At 41.9% G+C, this 16,551-nt stretch overlaps 1 protein-coding gene across 1 annotated transcript in view; it reads left to right on the forward strand.

The window, feature by feature from the left end:
* nsg2 (neuronal vesicle trafficking associated 2) overlaps positions 1-16,551 on the forward strand; it is a 90,965-nt gene that overhangs the window by 67,564 nt on the left and 6,850 nt on the right. The window contains exon 3 of the mRNA XM_072264425.1: positions 13,245-13,355. Within this exon, the coding sequence (XP_072120526.1) occupies positions 13,245-13,355 (111 nt within the window). The remainder of the gene's footprint in view (positions 1-13,244; positions 13,356-16,551) is intronic.

Consider the following 16,551-nt stretch of genomic DNA (forward strand, 5'->3'; position numbering starts at 1 on the left):
CAAATCTTTCCACCCAGCCACTTGTAGCTGGGTGGTACAGTGTAGATGTAATATGTCTTATTCCATTCATTTTCAGGACTGACAGAAATTGTGGTTCATTGTTGCTGCTAAGAGTTGTGGAATGCCAGTCCTTGAGAAGAGGCTTTTCAACACATTGACAGTGTGTGGCGCTTTAGTGGAGGCTATTAGGAGCACTTCCAGCCACTTTGTAGGTGAATCCACAACTACCAAGAAATTAGTGCCCATGAATGGTCCAGAAAAATCCACATTTATCATTTGCCAGGGCAATGCAGGCTATTCCCAGGGATGGAGCGGCCTTCTCTTGGCATCTTTTTGGATTAGTCATGATCACAAGGCGAGCTGCTCAATTGGCTGATCTATCCCAGGCCACCAGACAAAGCTTTGAGCCAATATTTTCATTTTGACCATACTTAGATGACCGACATGTAGCTCCTCCAACACTTTAGCTTTCACCTTGGATAGTACAACATCTCTCAATCCCCACATAAGGCAAGCCCTGTCAAAAGAAAGTTCATCCCTGTGCAGGTAAAAATGGGGGAGCTGGAGTTTCTTCTGCACATCCCAGCCATTTTGGGTGGCTATGTAGAATTGAGACAGAGTGAGGTCTTTTCTGGTTTCCTTTTTGATTATCTTTGCTGTATTACAGGGACTTTCAATATACAATGGGGAGAATATGTCAAGAGGAGTGATCTCTTCTGTAAATTTTTCCCGTATTTGCTTTTCCAAGGATAAAAGGAACAAACCATTAACATTTCCATGATTAGTTTATGAGAACACTCAGTCCTTTTTTATTGTCATTTAGAAATGCATACATGCATTAAGAGATTAGTTGGCCTCTTGAATTTGATCTCATATTTGTGTTCTCCAAGGAACAGAGCCTGTCTCTCCATTCATGCTACTGTTAGTGGAACACCCTTTTGTGGATTGAAGATGGACACTAGTGGTTGATGATCAGGAACAGGGGTAAACTCTCTCCCATATAAGTACTGTGTGAATTTTCTCAGCACAGTTGTGTAGTCCTTGTGCATCGGTTGAGTGACCACAGTAAGTGATGCTTGGTTTAAAGAATTCATGGTCTGAGCTCATAATCTTCTGATCTTTTTAATACTATCTTGAGATTTTGGAGATGTTCCTTGTCATCCTTACCAGTAACAATGATGTCATCCAGGTAACACTGAGTGCCCTGGCAGCTTTGTAGGGCCTGGCCAACAGCTTTCTGTCAGCCTGCAGGTGCAGATGCTATTCCAAAAATAAGCTTATTATAGCGATAAAGCCCTTTGAGTGTTTATGGTTAGAAAACACTTTGGACTCTTATTCCATCTCTGTCTGTAGGTAGTCCTCAGCTACGTCCACTTTGCTGATGTATTTCTCTTCAGAAAGGTTTGCAAATATATCGTTTATCCTGGGCAGAGGTTATTGACAAAAACAACAGGAATTTTGCAGATGCTGGAAATTCAAGCAACACACATCAAAGTTGCTGGTGAACGCAGCAGGCCAGGCAGCATCTGTAGGAAGAGGTGCAGTCGACGTTTCAGGCCGAGACCCTTCGTCAGGACTAACTGAAGGAAGAGTGAGTAAGGGATTTGAAAGTTGGAGGGGGAGGGGGAGATCCAAAATGATAGGAGAAGACAGGAGGCGGAGGGATAGAGCCAAGAGCTGGACAGGTGATAGGCAAAAGGGATACGAGAGGATCTTGGGACAGGAGGTCCGGGAAGAAAGACAAGGGGGCGGGACCCAGAGGATGGGCAAGGGGTATATTCAGAGGGACAGAGGGAGAAAAAGGAGAGTGAGAGAAAGAATGTGTGCATAAAAATAAGTAACAGATGGGTTTACGAGGGGGAGGTGGGGCCTTAGCGGAAGTTAGAGAAGTCGATGTTCATGCCATCAGGTTGGAGGCTACCCAGACGGAATATAAGGTGTTGTTCCTCCAACCTGAGTGTGGCTTCATCTTTACAGTAGAGGAGGCCGTGGATAGACATGTCAGAATGGGAATGGGATGTGGAATTAAAATGTGTGGCCACTGGGAGATCCTGCTTTCTCTGGCAGACAGAGCGTAAATGTTCAGCAAAGCGGTCTCCCAGTCTGCGTCGGGTCTCGCCAATATATGAAAGGCCACATCGGGAGCACTGGACGCAGTATATCACCCCAGTCGACTCACAGGTGAAGTGTTGCCTCACCTGGAAGGACTGTTTGGGGCCCTGAATGATGGTAAGGGAGGAAGTGTAAGGGCATGTGTAGCACTTGTTCCGCTTACACGGATAAGTGCCAGGAGGGAGATCAGTGGGGAGGGATGGGGGGGGACGGATGGACAAGGGAGTTGCGTAGGGAGCGATCCCTGCGGAATGCAGAGGGAGGGGGAGGGAAAGATGTGCTTAGTGGTGGGATCCCGTTGGAGGTGGCGGAAGTTACGGAGAATAATATGTTGGGCTCGGAGGCTGGTGGGGTGGTAGGTGAGGACCAGGGGAACCTTATTCCTAGTGGGGTTTTTCTCCAGTAAAGGTTTTTAGTTGGATATCTGCAGGTTTCAGTTTTGTATCTTTGAAGTGCTGTTCAAACTCATTTTGTGGAATGATGTCCGATTCCATTTGAATTAATTTGCCGTTCACTTCTGATGTAAGCTATATTGCTTGACAATTGTTAGTTTTCACATTATAAATCTCAAGCCTCAGTCCTGCTTCACTCTTATCACCACATATTTCATCAACATCAGTGCTCTTTTCGAAACTGCAAATCGACTTTTTATCTTTTTCTCTTCACTGTGGTTGCTTGCTTACTTTACTACCTGTTACGCACTGGTGCTTAGGGCAGTAGTGAAGGCCTCCAAGTTCATTGCTGTTTCTGTAACAATTCTTTTGACCAGTCATGGTTGTTAGTCCTGAGCTGAACCCCTGTACCTGGAGGACCTGTGGACCACTCTTCATCTGGCCTCTACCCTTTCATCTGTTTGGTATGGGTGATCCGGGTCACTGAGGCACACAAGCTTCCCTACCCTACGACAAGGTTGTGGTCCTCTCAGTAGTCTTCCTTTTGTAGTCCATTTATTTTTGTCTGCCTGGCATGCTCTCTGTATATGTCCTACTTTGTTGCATTCTCTGCAAGTTTCGCCTTTAAACCTGGATTGGTTTGGTTTACCCAGCACACCATGCCATAGTGTAAAGTGATTCCATTAAGGTTTAATGTGTGTTTCAGTTTGTATATAGAGAAGCTTCATAATTTAAGGTTTAAATGTTAATCTATGTTAAGCGCTATTTAAAATCATGAGGTGAAAATCTTTCTTAACTTGGTTTTTATGCTTGCCATTTCTGTAATGTAAGTGAAAGAGTGTTGGTTCTATTTAATGAGTGAAGAACCACTTTAAACTGTTGGAATGAGTTTCCACTTTGCAATTCAGATCTAAATTGTCCCCAGAACTTTGGATGCATTGAGTAGAATTATGCACTCTCTAATTACTCTTCAAACACATGCACATTGTTGAATCCAAAATATGACATAAACATCTGCTTCAGACAGTTTTGGAAAGTAATTTTTGGAAATAAGTGCATTTCGATTTAGAAAACATGTTCCTTGTTATGGTTGAGTGGCAACCTTGCATGGTTCCCATAATATAGCTTAAAATGTATTTGTCACCAAAAAAAGTGACAGAGTGTGAGCCACCAGATTTTTGTAAAACTGGAAGAGGTGTGTTTAAAAATAAATTGGCATAAACAGTCCTTCCAGGTAAGGCAACACATCTGATGGGGTCATCTATGTGTCCAGTGCTCTCAATATGGCCTCCTCTACATCAGTGAGACCCATTGTAAATTGGGGGACTGCTTTTTTTGCCAAAAGCAGAACTTCCTGGTGGTCAAGTTTGCTTAATGAATGAAACTCCTACAGTCTATAACATTCTGAGGTAATGGTATTCTTCTAAGTTTCGTTTCCTCCTTATTCTTTGTGGTAGTTTGAAACAGAACTGAAAAGGCTGGAAATCCTTAGCGGTTTGGTTAATGTCCATCAAGAGAGAAACAGAGGAAATATTTTGGTTTTATAAAATCAGAAAATGGACATTCAGATGGCCAGGCAGCATCTTTAGAAAGAAAAAGTTAATATTTCAATTGGTAATCAAATGGCCAACTAATCTTTACGGCCTACACAATGTCTATATCCTTTAATTTTCCTCACATTCACATGCCTATCTAAATGTCTTTTAAAAGTCTCTAATACATCTGTCTCTACCACCACCCAGGCAGTGCATTCCAGGTACTCGTCACTCTCTGTGTGAGATAAAAAAAATCTTCAAAATGACCCTTTCTCATCTTAAGTGTATGCCCTTTGGTATTAGATATTTCAAAAACATGAGAAAATCTGCAGAAATCCAAAGTAACACACACAAAATGCTGGGGGAACTCAGCAGGTCAGGCAGCATCTATGGAAATGAATAAACAGTCAATGTTTCGTGCAAGATCTTTCTTCAGGATTGGAAAGGAAGGGGGAAGATGCCAGAATAAAAAGGTTGGGGAGGGGAGGGAGGTTATATAGGTGTTAGGTCGAGCTAGGTGGGCAGGAAAGATAAGACAGGAGAGGAAGGAATCTGATAGAAGAGGAGAGTGGATCGTAGGAGAAAGGGAAGGAAGAAGAGACCCAGAGGAAGGTGATAGGTGAGAAGAAATGAGGCCAGAGTGGGGAATAGAAGAAGAGCACATAAGGAGGGAATTTTTTTTTACTGGAAGGAGAAATCGATATTCTTTCCATCAGATTGAAGGCTACCAGATAGAATATAAAGTATTGCTGCTCCACCCTGAGGGTGGGCTCATCTTGTCAGAAGAGGGGAGGCCATGTACTGACATGTTAGAATGGGAATTGGAATTACGATGTTTGCCTGCTGGGATGTTTTGCTTTTGGTGGATGAAGAGGTCTCCGGATTTACAATGGGTCTCACTGATGTAGAGGGGGAGGCCATATTGGGAGCACTGGACACAGTAGATGACCCCATCAGGTTTGTTGCCTCACCTGGAAGGACAGTTTGGGGCCCTGAAAGGAGATGAGTGGGCAGTTAGAGCCTTTGGAAGTGCTGGGAGGGACGAATGGACAAGGGAATGACAGAGGGATGATTCCTGTGGGAAGTGGGGTGGTGGGAGGGGTGGGGAAGGTAAAGATATGTTTGGTGGTAGGATCCCTTCCCTTTTGGAGATGGCGGAAGGTATGACAAGTGATGTGTTGTGTGTAGAGGGTTCTGGGATGGTTTGGGATATTTCAACCCTGGGAAAAAGATATTGTCTGTCTACCCTTATCTGTGCCTCTTGTAATTTTATGAACCTCTATCTGCCCTCAGCCTCCTCTGTTTCAGAGAAAACAACCCGAGTTTGTCCAGCCTCTTATTACAGCGCAAGCTCTCGAATGCTGGTAACATCCTAGTAACCATTTTCTGTACTCTCTGCAGAGCCTCGGCGATCCTCCTGTAACAGGGCAGTCAGAACTGTATGCAGTACTCCAGATGTGGCCTAACTGGAGTCTTATAAAGCTGCAACAAAACTTCCTGACTTCTGAAATCAATGCCTCGACTGATAGTCAGACATGCCATATGCCTTCTTAAGCACCCCATCAACTTTTGTAACCACTTTTAGGAAGCTAGGAACTTGGACCCCAAGATCCCTCTGTTCATCCACACTGTTAAGGATCCTTATCTATAGCTATCTCAAAACCTAGAGTTGTGGTCATTGTTTCCACTGAAAGGTCGATCCCTGGCCAGGCTCATTACCCAGCAGCAGGTCCAGTATTGGTTCTCCTCTTGTTGGACGATCTACGTATTGATTTTTAAAAAAAGTCCTCCTGGATGCCCCTAACAAATTCTGCCATATTTAGACCTCTTCCATTAAGAGGTTCCCAGCTTATATTAGGGAAGTTGAAGTCCCCTGTGACAACAACCCTATTGATTTTACACTCTTCCTTTATTTGCCTGAATATCTGTTTCTCAATGTCCCGTTGGCTATTGGGAGTCTATAGTACAATCCCATCAGAATGATTGCACCCTTCCTATTTTTGTTTTCTACCCATATAGACTCATTATGTGCCCTCTGAGTACAGTTGTGATATTGTCTCTGATTAGTAGTGCAACTTTCCCTTTCCCCTCTTTTACCTTCCTCTATGTTTTATAAAGCATCAGAATTTTAGGACATTAAGTGCCCATTCCTGTCTCTCTATCAACCAAGTCTCTGGGATGGCCAGAACATCATAGTTCTAGCATTAAACTATACACACTTCAAACTGTATGACCTATCTTTGCTCCTGTCTGGTTTTACTGGCCCTGACATCTATACCTTCCCTTCTATCCTCCATTTTCTGACCTGGTGCTTTGGTTTCATCCCTCTGCCAAAACTAGTTTATCCCCTCTCAAGCAGCACTAGTGAACCTCCTAGCCAGGATACTGGTTCCCCTCCAGTCGAGGTGCAACCCGCCCGAGAGAGCAAAAGTAGCAAATCGTAAACATGAGATTCTGCAGATGCTGGAATTCCAGAGTAACACATGAAATGCAGGAGGAACTCAGTAGGTCAGGCGCCATCTATGGAAAGGAATAAAGAATCAATGATTCAGGGCCAGACCCTTCATCAGGACTGGAAAGAAAGGGAGAAGAAGCCAGAATAAGTAGGTGTGGAGGGGGAGTACGAGCTAGAAGGTGATGGGTAGAGCCATGTGAGGAAAAGGCAGATGGGTGGTGGAGGAGAGGTTGAAGCCAGAAGCTGGCAGGTGATAGGTGGAAAAGGTAAAGGGCTGAAGAAGGAACCTGATAGGAAAGAAGAGCGGACCATGGGAGAAAGGGAAGTGGAGGGACACCACAGAGACAATAGGCAGGTGAAGAGAAGTGGTGAGAGGGGAGCCAGAATGGGGAATGGAAGAAGAGAGAAGGGGTAGGGGGGAGAAATTACTAGAAGTTAGAGAGATTGATGTTCATACCATCAGGTTAGAGACTACCCAGATGCAATATGAGATTTGCTCCTGTGGCCTTGTTTTGGCAGTAGAGGAGGCCACAGCATAACATATGGGAACGGCGATTGGACTTAAAATGGTTGGTCACTGGGAAACCCTGCTTGTTGCGGACTGAACGAAGATGTTTGACAAAGCAGTCTCCCAATCCACATTAGGTCTCACCAATGTAAAGTCCTCCATGGGAGCACCAGGTACAATAGATGACCCTGAAAGACTCGCAGATGAAGTGTCACCTCACCTGGAAGGACTGTTTGAAATCCTGAAAGGTGGTGAGAGAGGAGGTGAATCGGCAGGTGTAGCACTTCTACCACTGGCAGGGATAAGTGCCAGGAAGGAGATCAGTGAGGAGAGATGAATGGACAAGGGGATCATGGAGGGAACGATCCCTGTAGAAAGCAGAGAGTGAGGGTGTAAGAAGTCCAATCACAAACAAGAGAAAATCTGCAGATGCTGGAAATCCAAGGAACACATAAAATGCTAGAGGAACTTGGCAAGCCAGGCAGCATCTATGGAAAAGAATACTGTCAACGTTATGGGCCGAAACCTTCCATCGTGACTCAAAAAAAAGATGAGGAGTCAGTAAGAAAGTAGTGGGAGGGGAAGAAGAACCACCTGGTGATAGGTGAAATCAGGAGGGGTGAAGTAAAGAGCTGGGAAGTTGATTGGTGAAAGAGGTACAGGGCAGGAAAGGGGGAATCTGATGGGAGAGGATAGAAGGCCATGGAAGAAAGAAAAGGGAGAGGAGCACCAGAGGGAGGTTATAGGCAGGTAAAGAGGTAAGGTGAGTGAGGGAAGTGGGAATGGTGAAGGGGGTCATTTCTGGAAGTTGGAGAAATTGATTTTCATGCCATCAAGTTGGAGGCTACCAAGATGGAATATAGTGTGTTGCTCCTCCAACCTGAATGTGGTCTTAACACGATGGTAGAGGAGATCATGCACTGATATGTCAGAATGGGAATAGGAAGTGGAATTAAAATGGGTGGCTGCTTGGAGATCTCGCTTTTTCTGGCGGATGGAACGTAGGTCCTTGGTGAAGAGGTCTCCCAATCTGCATCAGGTTTCATTGGTATACAGGAGCATCAGATGCAGTAGATGACTCCAATAGGGTGAGAACAAGTTCAGCCGGTATGAATGTGGTGGCGGAGGATCTGGTTAAGTCACTGTTCAGGAAGGACTGAGTGCCCCTTTGGCCATCCTGTCATCTTGCTTTGAGAAGGATTACAATGTTAAAGCATTATGTAGAACCTGAGCAGTATCCACTACCAGCAGGAATCATCTACCTCTGACACATACAGTAAAAGGAAACCGTTCATTGACTAATTATTTTGCCTGGTAACATTTTTCACTTCACCAGTCACTTCACCTTTCTTTTGATCAGTTTGAGCTGGCTGCAGAATTGGCAGATAGTTAACAGTGAAATAAAAACTGGATGTTTATGCATTCATACTTAAATTCTCTCCGGATAGAAGAACTTTGTCAATTACTCAAGCAATGAGATGAAGAGGGGTCTTACTAATTTCTGTGTCAGGTAGCCATATTTAAATGATTCTACAAGGATTGCTTCAAAGGACATGACTTTATTAATGGATGCAAAGGCACTGGAAGCAAGTGGCTTTGGTCTCATTTGATAAATTGTTATGTCCCTGTCAAAAATATAGACCAGCAGCACAGAATTCTCTTCTTAGCACTACAGTGCATGTTGGTTGACAGCTTGGATGAACTGTTCTAAATGTCATCACTGTTAGCTGGTAATTCTTAAAGGTCCTGACCTTGTAGCTCTTTGCTGCTGACCTTTCATTGCTACAGTTAAATAGATGGGAAAACAGTCTGAGGTGCACTGGCTTTATCACACTATAGAAAGTGACATTTGCAGTGTGTAATTGATGTGCTTCTTTCATTCTCTCAGTTACTGTCCAAAGCCTATGTCAGGGAAAATCCATTTATATATTGGAAACTGCATGCCTACAAAATCGCCTTCCAAAAATTATGGTGTCACAGATGTTTCTGTTGTTATTTTGGTAGAAAAGTACTTAACCCTTACTATGCTAATGAGGGTTACTTCAAAAACAATTAAGAGCAATTCAGTTTTGAAGTTCTAATTAACATAAACTACTAATTAAAATCAAATATTGCATAAAGGAATTGTTTGCTGTTGTACGAACATTTATGTTTGCTAATGAGCAAGGAAAAACCCAAGAGAGAGCATTTTGCAGTTCCATGCAGATACTCCATTTGTCCAAGTGTTACATATAAAACATGCAGGTAGGTTGTCAAAGTACCTATAGCTTCAGACAGGCAAATAATTGTTTCATTTTCTATTTGTGAATAACAGTATCTCATATTCATCAAGAGTTATGCACTGGTCCTCTAAGTGGTATTTTACATTCAGTCTTTTTGTTTTTGGAGGCTAATAGCAGAAAGAAAATAGGCAATGCAAAGAGGAAGCAGGAGCTGAAAAAATAGGGCATTTTCTGTAACATAGTTTTTCAGGCTGTAGCCTTTTGCAAGTTGCTTAAACTCAAAATACAGATTCAGTTTTGAGCTCTGCAAAAAGATCTAGAATGTATCCGCTGTGTAGATGCAAATTTACATTGAAACCCACCTTGCTCATGGATTGTTTTTCCCACTCCCATCAGGGAGGAGGCTACGTAGCGTCCACAGCAGGACCACCAGACTCAAAAACAGTTACTTTCCCCAAGCAGTAAGGCAAATCAACACCTCCACCCACTAAATCATCCCTCCATGCCCCCAATCACCACTACTTTATTTCTTTTCAGTCACCTTGTGTACTGACACTCCAGTGCCCAGCGTTGTTTTATGGATATGTAATCAATCTATGTATATTAACTATCTTATATATTTATATTTATTGGGGGTTTGATTATTGTGTTCTTTATCTTCCTGTGTTTTTTGTGCTGTATTGGATGTGGAGCAACAATTCTTTCATTCTTCTTTACACTTGTGTTCTGGAAATGACATTAAACAATTTGAATCTTGAAAATCTTGTAATTTCTTTAGTACAGGTAATTTTTTTTTCATTGCTGGTTTTGTAATTACCAGTTTTACATTTTTTCCTGTTTTCTTTAACCTGTTCAGACTGGAATGGTCTGTAAGAAACCAAGGGTTCTCTGTCTTAAGCATCCCTTTGTATTGCTTTCTATTCTGATGACAATGCTTCATTTAAACTCCCTGTTTCCATTTTAATGTGAGACTTAGAAAGTCAAAATGTATGTGCAGGCAGGCACTTGGAGTACTGTGTACAGTTTTGGTCACCCTGTCAATAAGAAAAGCATTGTCAAGCTGGAGAGGGTGCTGAAGAGATTTACGAGGATGCTGTCTGGACTAGAGGACCTGGGTTATAGGGGTATGCTGGATCTTTATTCCTTGGAGCACAGGAGAATGAAGGATGACATCATAAAAAATTATAAAATCATGGCAGATATGGATCAGGTGGACTGTCCTGGCCATTCACTCAGTACTGGGCAGTCCAGAACTAGAGGGCACAGACACAAGATGAGAAGGGAGAGAATCAAAAGACATAACTTCTTTACTCAGAGAGTAGTGAGTACCCGCAGCAAGTTTCCACAGGAAGTAGTCAAGGTGTGTACAGTTGCAACATTTATAAGACTTTTGGATAGGTACACGGGGTAGATGAGTTTTGAGGGTTATGGACTGAACACGGACAACTGTGACAAGCAGAGAGGATGTTGTAGTTGGCGTGGACCAGTTGGGTTGAAGGGCGTGCTTCCGTGCTGTATTACACTACGACTCACTGAAAGGCAAGGGTTGTGTCTGATTGAGGAGATTTTTACATAAGGTTCTGATTAGTGAACATACATCACACAGAAGCAGGCTTATAAGAGGGTAAGAAAAAAGTCAATTACTTTTTTTTGTGACTAATGCAAGTGCTTCTGTGAGTTGAGCTTGTAGCTAACTGTAGATTGTGGATTGTCTGTAAACTTTGGCCTCATTTTCCTTTTATACTGAGCTGCATAATCACCTGGTGAAAGGTACCCAGGCACTAATAAGTCAAGCGACAACCATACATAAAATTGTGAGATAATATTAGATGTGATTCACGTTTTCTAAAAATGTTATTACTAAAAGAGTGCATGCTTTAATGAATAAGCAAGTCCTGCTGGGGTGAAAATATAAAGAGCACGTCTTCAGTTAAGTAATGTAAATTCTTTACATGCTTTGCAGTAAATTTCATTTACAAGATATAATCCTCTTATGAGGAATTCTTGATGACATTGTATGTTGCTTACTGATGTACTCAGGACTTGATAAAATTATTCAATATTGTGGTAAAAGTTGAAGTTCTTAGCAGTCTGCCATTGGGCACGATTGAATGACAGTAAATATTAGCAATGGAATATTTCTTCAGGAAGCCTCAGATTAATGTTAGATTGTTATTTGGCACTCGGGCATCTTTTTATTGAACACACCATAATGAAGGTCCTCAGTGAATACTTCTCTTCGGTATTCACCAATGAGAGGGAACTTGATGATGGTGATGACAATATGAGTGAGGTTGATGTTCTGGAGCATGCTGATATTAAGGGAGAGGAGTTGTTAAAATACATTAGGACAGATAAGTCCCTGGGGCCTGACAAAATATTCCCCAGGCTGCTCCACGAGGCGAGAGAAGAGATTGCTGAGCCTCTGGCTAGGATCTTTATGTCCTCGTTGTCCACGGGAATGGTACCGGAGGATTGGAGGGAGGCGAATGTTGTTCCCTTGTTCAAAAGAGGTAGTAGGGATAGTCCGGGTAATTATAGACCAGTGAGCCTTACGTCTGTGGTGGGAAAGCTGTTGGAAAAGATTCTTAGAGATAGGATCTATAGGCATTTAGAGAATCATGGTCTGATCAGGGACAGTCAGCATGGGTTTGTGAAGGGCAGATCATGTCTAACAAGCCTGATAGAGTTCTTTGAGGAGGTGACCAGGCATATAGATGAGGGTAGTGCAGTGGATGTGATCTACATGGATTTTAGTAAGGCATTTGACAAGGTTCCACACTGTAGGCTTATTCAGAAAGTTAGAAGGCATGGAATCCAGGGAAGTTTGGCCAGGTGGATTCAGAATTGGCTTGCCTGCAGAAGGCAGAGGGTGGTGGTGGAGGGAGTACATTCACATTGGAAGATTGTGACTAGTGGTGTCCCACAAGGATCTGTTCTGGGACCTCTACTTTTCGTGATTTTTATTAACGACCTGGATGTGGGGGTAGAAGGGTAGGTTGGCAAGTTTGCAGACGACACAAAGGTTGGTGGTGTTGTAGATAGTGTAGAGGATTGTCAAAGATTGCAGAGAGACATTGACAGGATGCAGAAGTGGGCTGAGAAGTGGCTGATGCAATTCAACCTGGAGAAGTGTGAGGTTGTACACTTTGGAAGGACAAACTCCAGGGCAGAGTACAAAGTAAATGGCAGGATACTTGGTAGTGTCGAGGAGCAGAGGGATCTCGGGGTACATGTCCACAGATCCCTGAAAGTTGCCTCACAGGTGGATAGGGTAGTTAAGAAAGCTTATGGGGTGTTAGCTTTCATAAGTCGAGGGACAGAGTTTAAGAGTCGCAATGTAATGATGCAGCTCTATAAAACTCTGGTTAGGCCACACTTGGAGTATTGTGTCCAGTTCTGGTCACCTCACTATAGGAAGGATGTGGAAGCATTGGAAAGGGTACAGAGGAGATTTACCAGGATGCTGCCTGGTTTAGAAAGTATGCATTATGATCAGAGATTAAGGGAGCTAGGGCTTTACTCTTTGGAGAGAAGGAGGATGAGAGGAGACATGATAGAGGTGTACAAGATAATAAGAGGAATAGATAGAGTGGATAGCCAGCACCTCTTCCCCAGGGCACCACTGCTCAATACAAGAGGACATGGATTTAAGGTAAGGGGTGGGAAGTTCAAGGGGGATATTAGAGGAAGGTTTTTTACTCAGAGAGTGGTTGGTGCGTGAAATGCACTGCCTGAGTCAGTGGTGGAGGCAGATACACTAGTGAAGTTTAAGAGACTACTAGACAGGTATATGGAGGAATCTAAGGTGGGGGCTTATATGGGAGGCAGGATTTGAGGGTTGGCACAACATTGTGGGCCGAAGGGCCTGTACTGTGCTGTACTATTCTATGTTCTATAAAATATGAATACAAGAGTCATGAAAATTGTTAAAGCAGTAACTTCCATTTTAAGATGCTAATGAACATACTAAGAATTTCGAAGTTAACATTTGGCTGTCACTTTTTCTGTGTGTTACAGGTTACCATACTCATTTTTCTTGCTCTTGCATTTCTTGCCTGCATTGTATTTCTCGTGGTATACAAAGCCTTCACCTACGATCACAGTTGCCCAGATGGATTTGTGTATAAGGTATGGCTACAGTTTGTGGAAAATAACTCGTAGACTTTTGGAGTCATCAGCAATGACTGTCATCTGTCATTTTTCATTGAGTTACATCATATATTGCATGTAATAATACAAAATATTTATTGATTTATTAATGCATCTTGTATTACAAAATTATTATGCATGGGGAAGATTCTGGGTAAGAATATATTACTTTTATTAGAAGTAAGATTATATTTGCATGTTTGTTCTCATAAAGAAGATTCAAATGTAACATAAGAAGTAGAAGCCATTTGACTCCATGACACAGTACTGCTATTCAATTTATTGATGATCTTCTACCTAGGATCCAATTTCCTCCACTATCCCCATATCCTTTGCTTCAAACAAATTCAATGACTGAGCTTTCCAGGTAGAAAATTTCAAAAATTCACCACCATTTGTGTGAAAGAATTCCTCATAATCTCTGTCCTTAACTGCCTATCCCTTTATTCTGGGAGCATAGCCATTTATTCTAGACTTCTCAGCCTGGGCAGTCACTGTTCCTGCATCCAATCTGTTGAATAGTGAAAGAGAAGGTGGAATTGATGTTTAAAGTTATATTTGAACATAAGTTCAAAGTAAATTTATTATCAAAGTACATGTATGTCACCATATACAAACCATTTTTTCTTTGTAATTACACTTAGGTTTTGTGTCCAAGGTAAATCCTCTGAATGATAACACTGAGGAGTTTAATACTTGCTGACCCTCTCCACTTCTGATCCTCCGATATGGACTTGCTCATGGACCTCTAGTTTCCTCCTCCTGAAGTCAATAATCAACACCTCGCTCTTTCTGACATTGAGTGAGACATTATTGTCGTGACACCACTCAGCCAGATTTTCAATCTCCCTCCTGTATGCTGATTTGTCACCATCTTTAATTTGACCAACGACATTGGTGTGATCAATATGCGTAACAAGTTACTGAAAGCCAGCCTGCAGATGTATCAAGCAAGGCTTATAAACTCTAGAGAATAAAAGGCTCACCTATTCAATTTCTCCTTGTATGACAAATCTGCCATCCCTGAAACTGAATCGTAGGTTGATTGACTCTTCTCTGAATCTGAATGGTAGGCAGATTGACTCTCTAATTGCTTGTTTTCCTGTTATGCACTGAAGAGATGATTTCACATTCTTCTGTCTTATATTTTTCTGTGTCCTTGCTCATTATTTCAGCTTGTCAACATCCCCTCAATCTCTACATCATCCTCCCTAGTTACATATTAGCTTCAGTATTATCAGCAAATTTGGAACTTGATACCTCAGTCCCATCATTGGTATAGATGGTGACTAGCTGGGTCCCTGCGACACCCCACTGATCAAAGCTTGCCAACCAGTGAAAGATCTGTTTATTTCCACTGTTTGCTTTCTGCTCAATAACTAATTCTCGATTCCTACATACAGTATATATTATCTTCAACAGCACATTGTGGAACAATCCCCCTATGTGCAGCCATATGGAAAGCCTACTGAAAATCCAAACACAACAAGCCCATTTGTGGTTCCTGATTTATTCTTTCAGTCATATCCTTGAAGAACACCAGCAGATTAGTCATACATATTTTCCTTTTTTAAAACCATGGAAACTTCACTCAATCCTATTACTTATTTCAATATGTTCTAATATTGCATCATCCATTATACAGTAAATTGCACATTTTCCCACCCATTGATATTAAGCTTAACATTGTTCGTTCACTGTCTTTTGTTTTCCACCTCTCTTAAATTGTGGGGTTAGATTTGCTACTTTCAAACCAAAAGAATAATTTGAGAATCTGTAGAACTTTGAAAGCTGGTAATTAGAGGATTCACTGTCTTATTAATCCCAAGGAGCTTGTGATGTACGTCCTTCCTGTACCTAAACACTGGGATGTAAATCACCAGGTACCTGGGATTTGTAAATCTCTAGCTTGCTAATTTCTCTGGCAGTAGTTTTTGACTGATGCTTACTCTTCAATTCTCTCGTTCTTGCCTGAACTCTGATTCTTCAATATTTCAGGCAGCTATTTGTGTTGCCTTTATTGATAACTGATCCATTGTTTAACTTTGCTGTCATTTCCTTTATGTTCATTATAAATTCTCCCATCCCTGATTAAAAATGCCCACATTTTCTCTTATTTGTCTTTTTCATTTTAAATATCTATAGAAGCACATACAGCTTTACATGAGCTAAGGCTTGTTTGTCTGAAGTGGGGGTCTCATCAGAAATCAACTAGTTGTCATAGCACTGAGAATGAATCTTATCAGCTGGGGACTTTGTACCTTGAAAAAAATCAGGAAGAAGTGGACAAAGGCTGTTTAAATAGTATCCTGTATCTGTAGTGACACTACTGAGAGTAACATAGAACAGTACAGAACAGGTCTTTTGGAATCTATAGCTAACTCCATTCGCATATTCATGCTCCATATCCCTCAATTCCCTGTCTATACATCTGTCAAAGAGAAAATGAAATAGCTAGCTACAGCAATTGATAGGAAAACACATTTATCTTCATTAAAGTTGAATGTACCTCAGTCCAGTTCATAGAAGGGGGTGGGGTTGCTAAAAAGAAAGTCATCCAATGCACAGCATATTTCTTATGAAGGTTGCGGCAATGGCTGAGTAGGGTGGCTGAGAAGGAAGCTGAAGAGCAGGATACTCTCCGTATCCTTCCCTTGCTGCATAGCTGGTCAATGAAAGAATCTTTGTTGTTTAAACATTTATTGATGGTGTTGATACTGGGATGCACAATGACACATGGAATCATTTACCCCTGTAATCATAGGAACCTGGCAACTTTGAGAAATGTAATGCTTCTTTCAATCATTTAAGCCAAAGCACCATTGATGAATGTTTATAGCTGAAATTATACTCCATCCAAGTCAACAATGTGTTTTCCATAATATATGCTGCGTTTGGTAATTTTGACTGAGATATTTTTACTTCAGCTATACACCCTATAGATATTCCTGTGCAATTCTTTCCATGAGCAATGCAGATTGTAGGACGAAGCTTTGAGAATAAAGTTGATGATGGAGCATGGTGGAGGAACACTTGATCCTTCCTAATTTTGCCTTTTGTATGTATCTGGCATCCAATGAGGTTTATGGGTTCTACTTTAATGAGGTTTGAAACTCCAGTGAAGTTGTAGGGCTGTGCTACTGCAGTGGAGATGGAATGTACTTGGAGGTGTCAA

Source organism: Mobula birostris, chromosome 7, assembly GCF_030028105.1.
Source record: "Mobula birostris isolate sMobBir1 chromosome 7, sMobBir1.hap1, whole genome shotgun sequence".
Taxonomy (NCBI): domain Eukaryota; kingdom Metazoa; phylum Chordata; class Chondrichthyes; order Myliobatiformes; family Myliobatidae; genus Mobula; species Mobula birostris.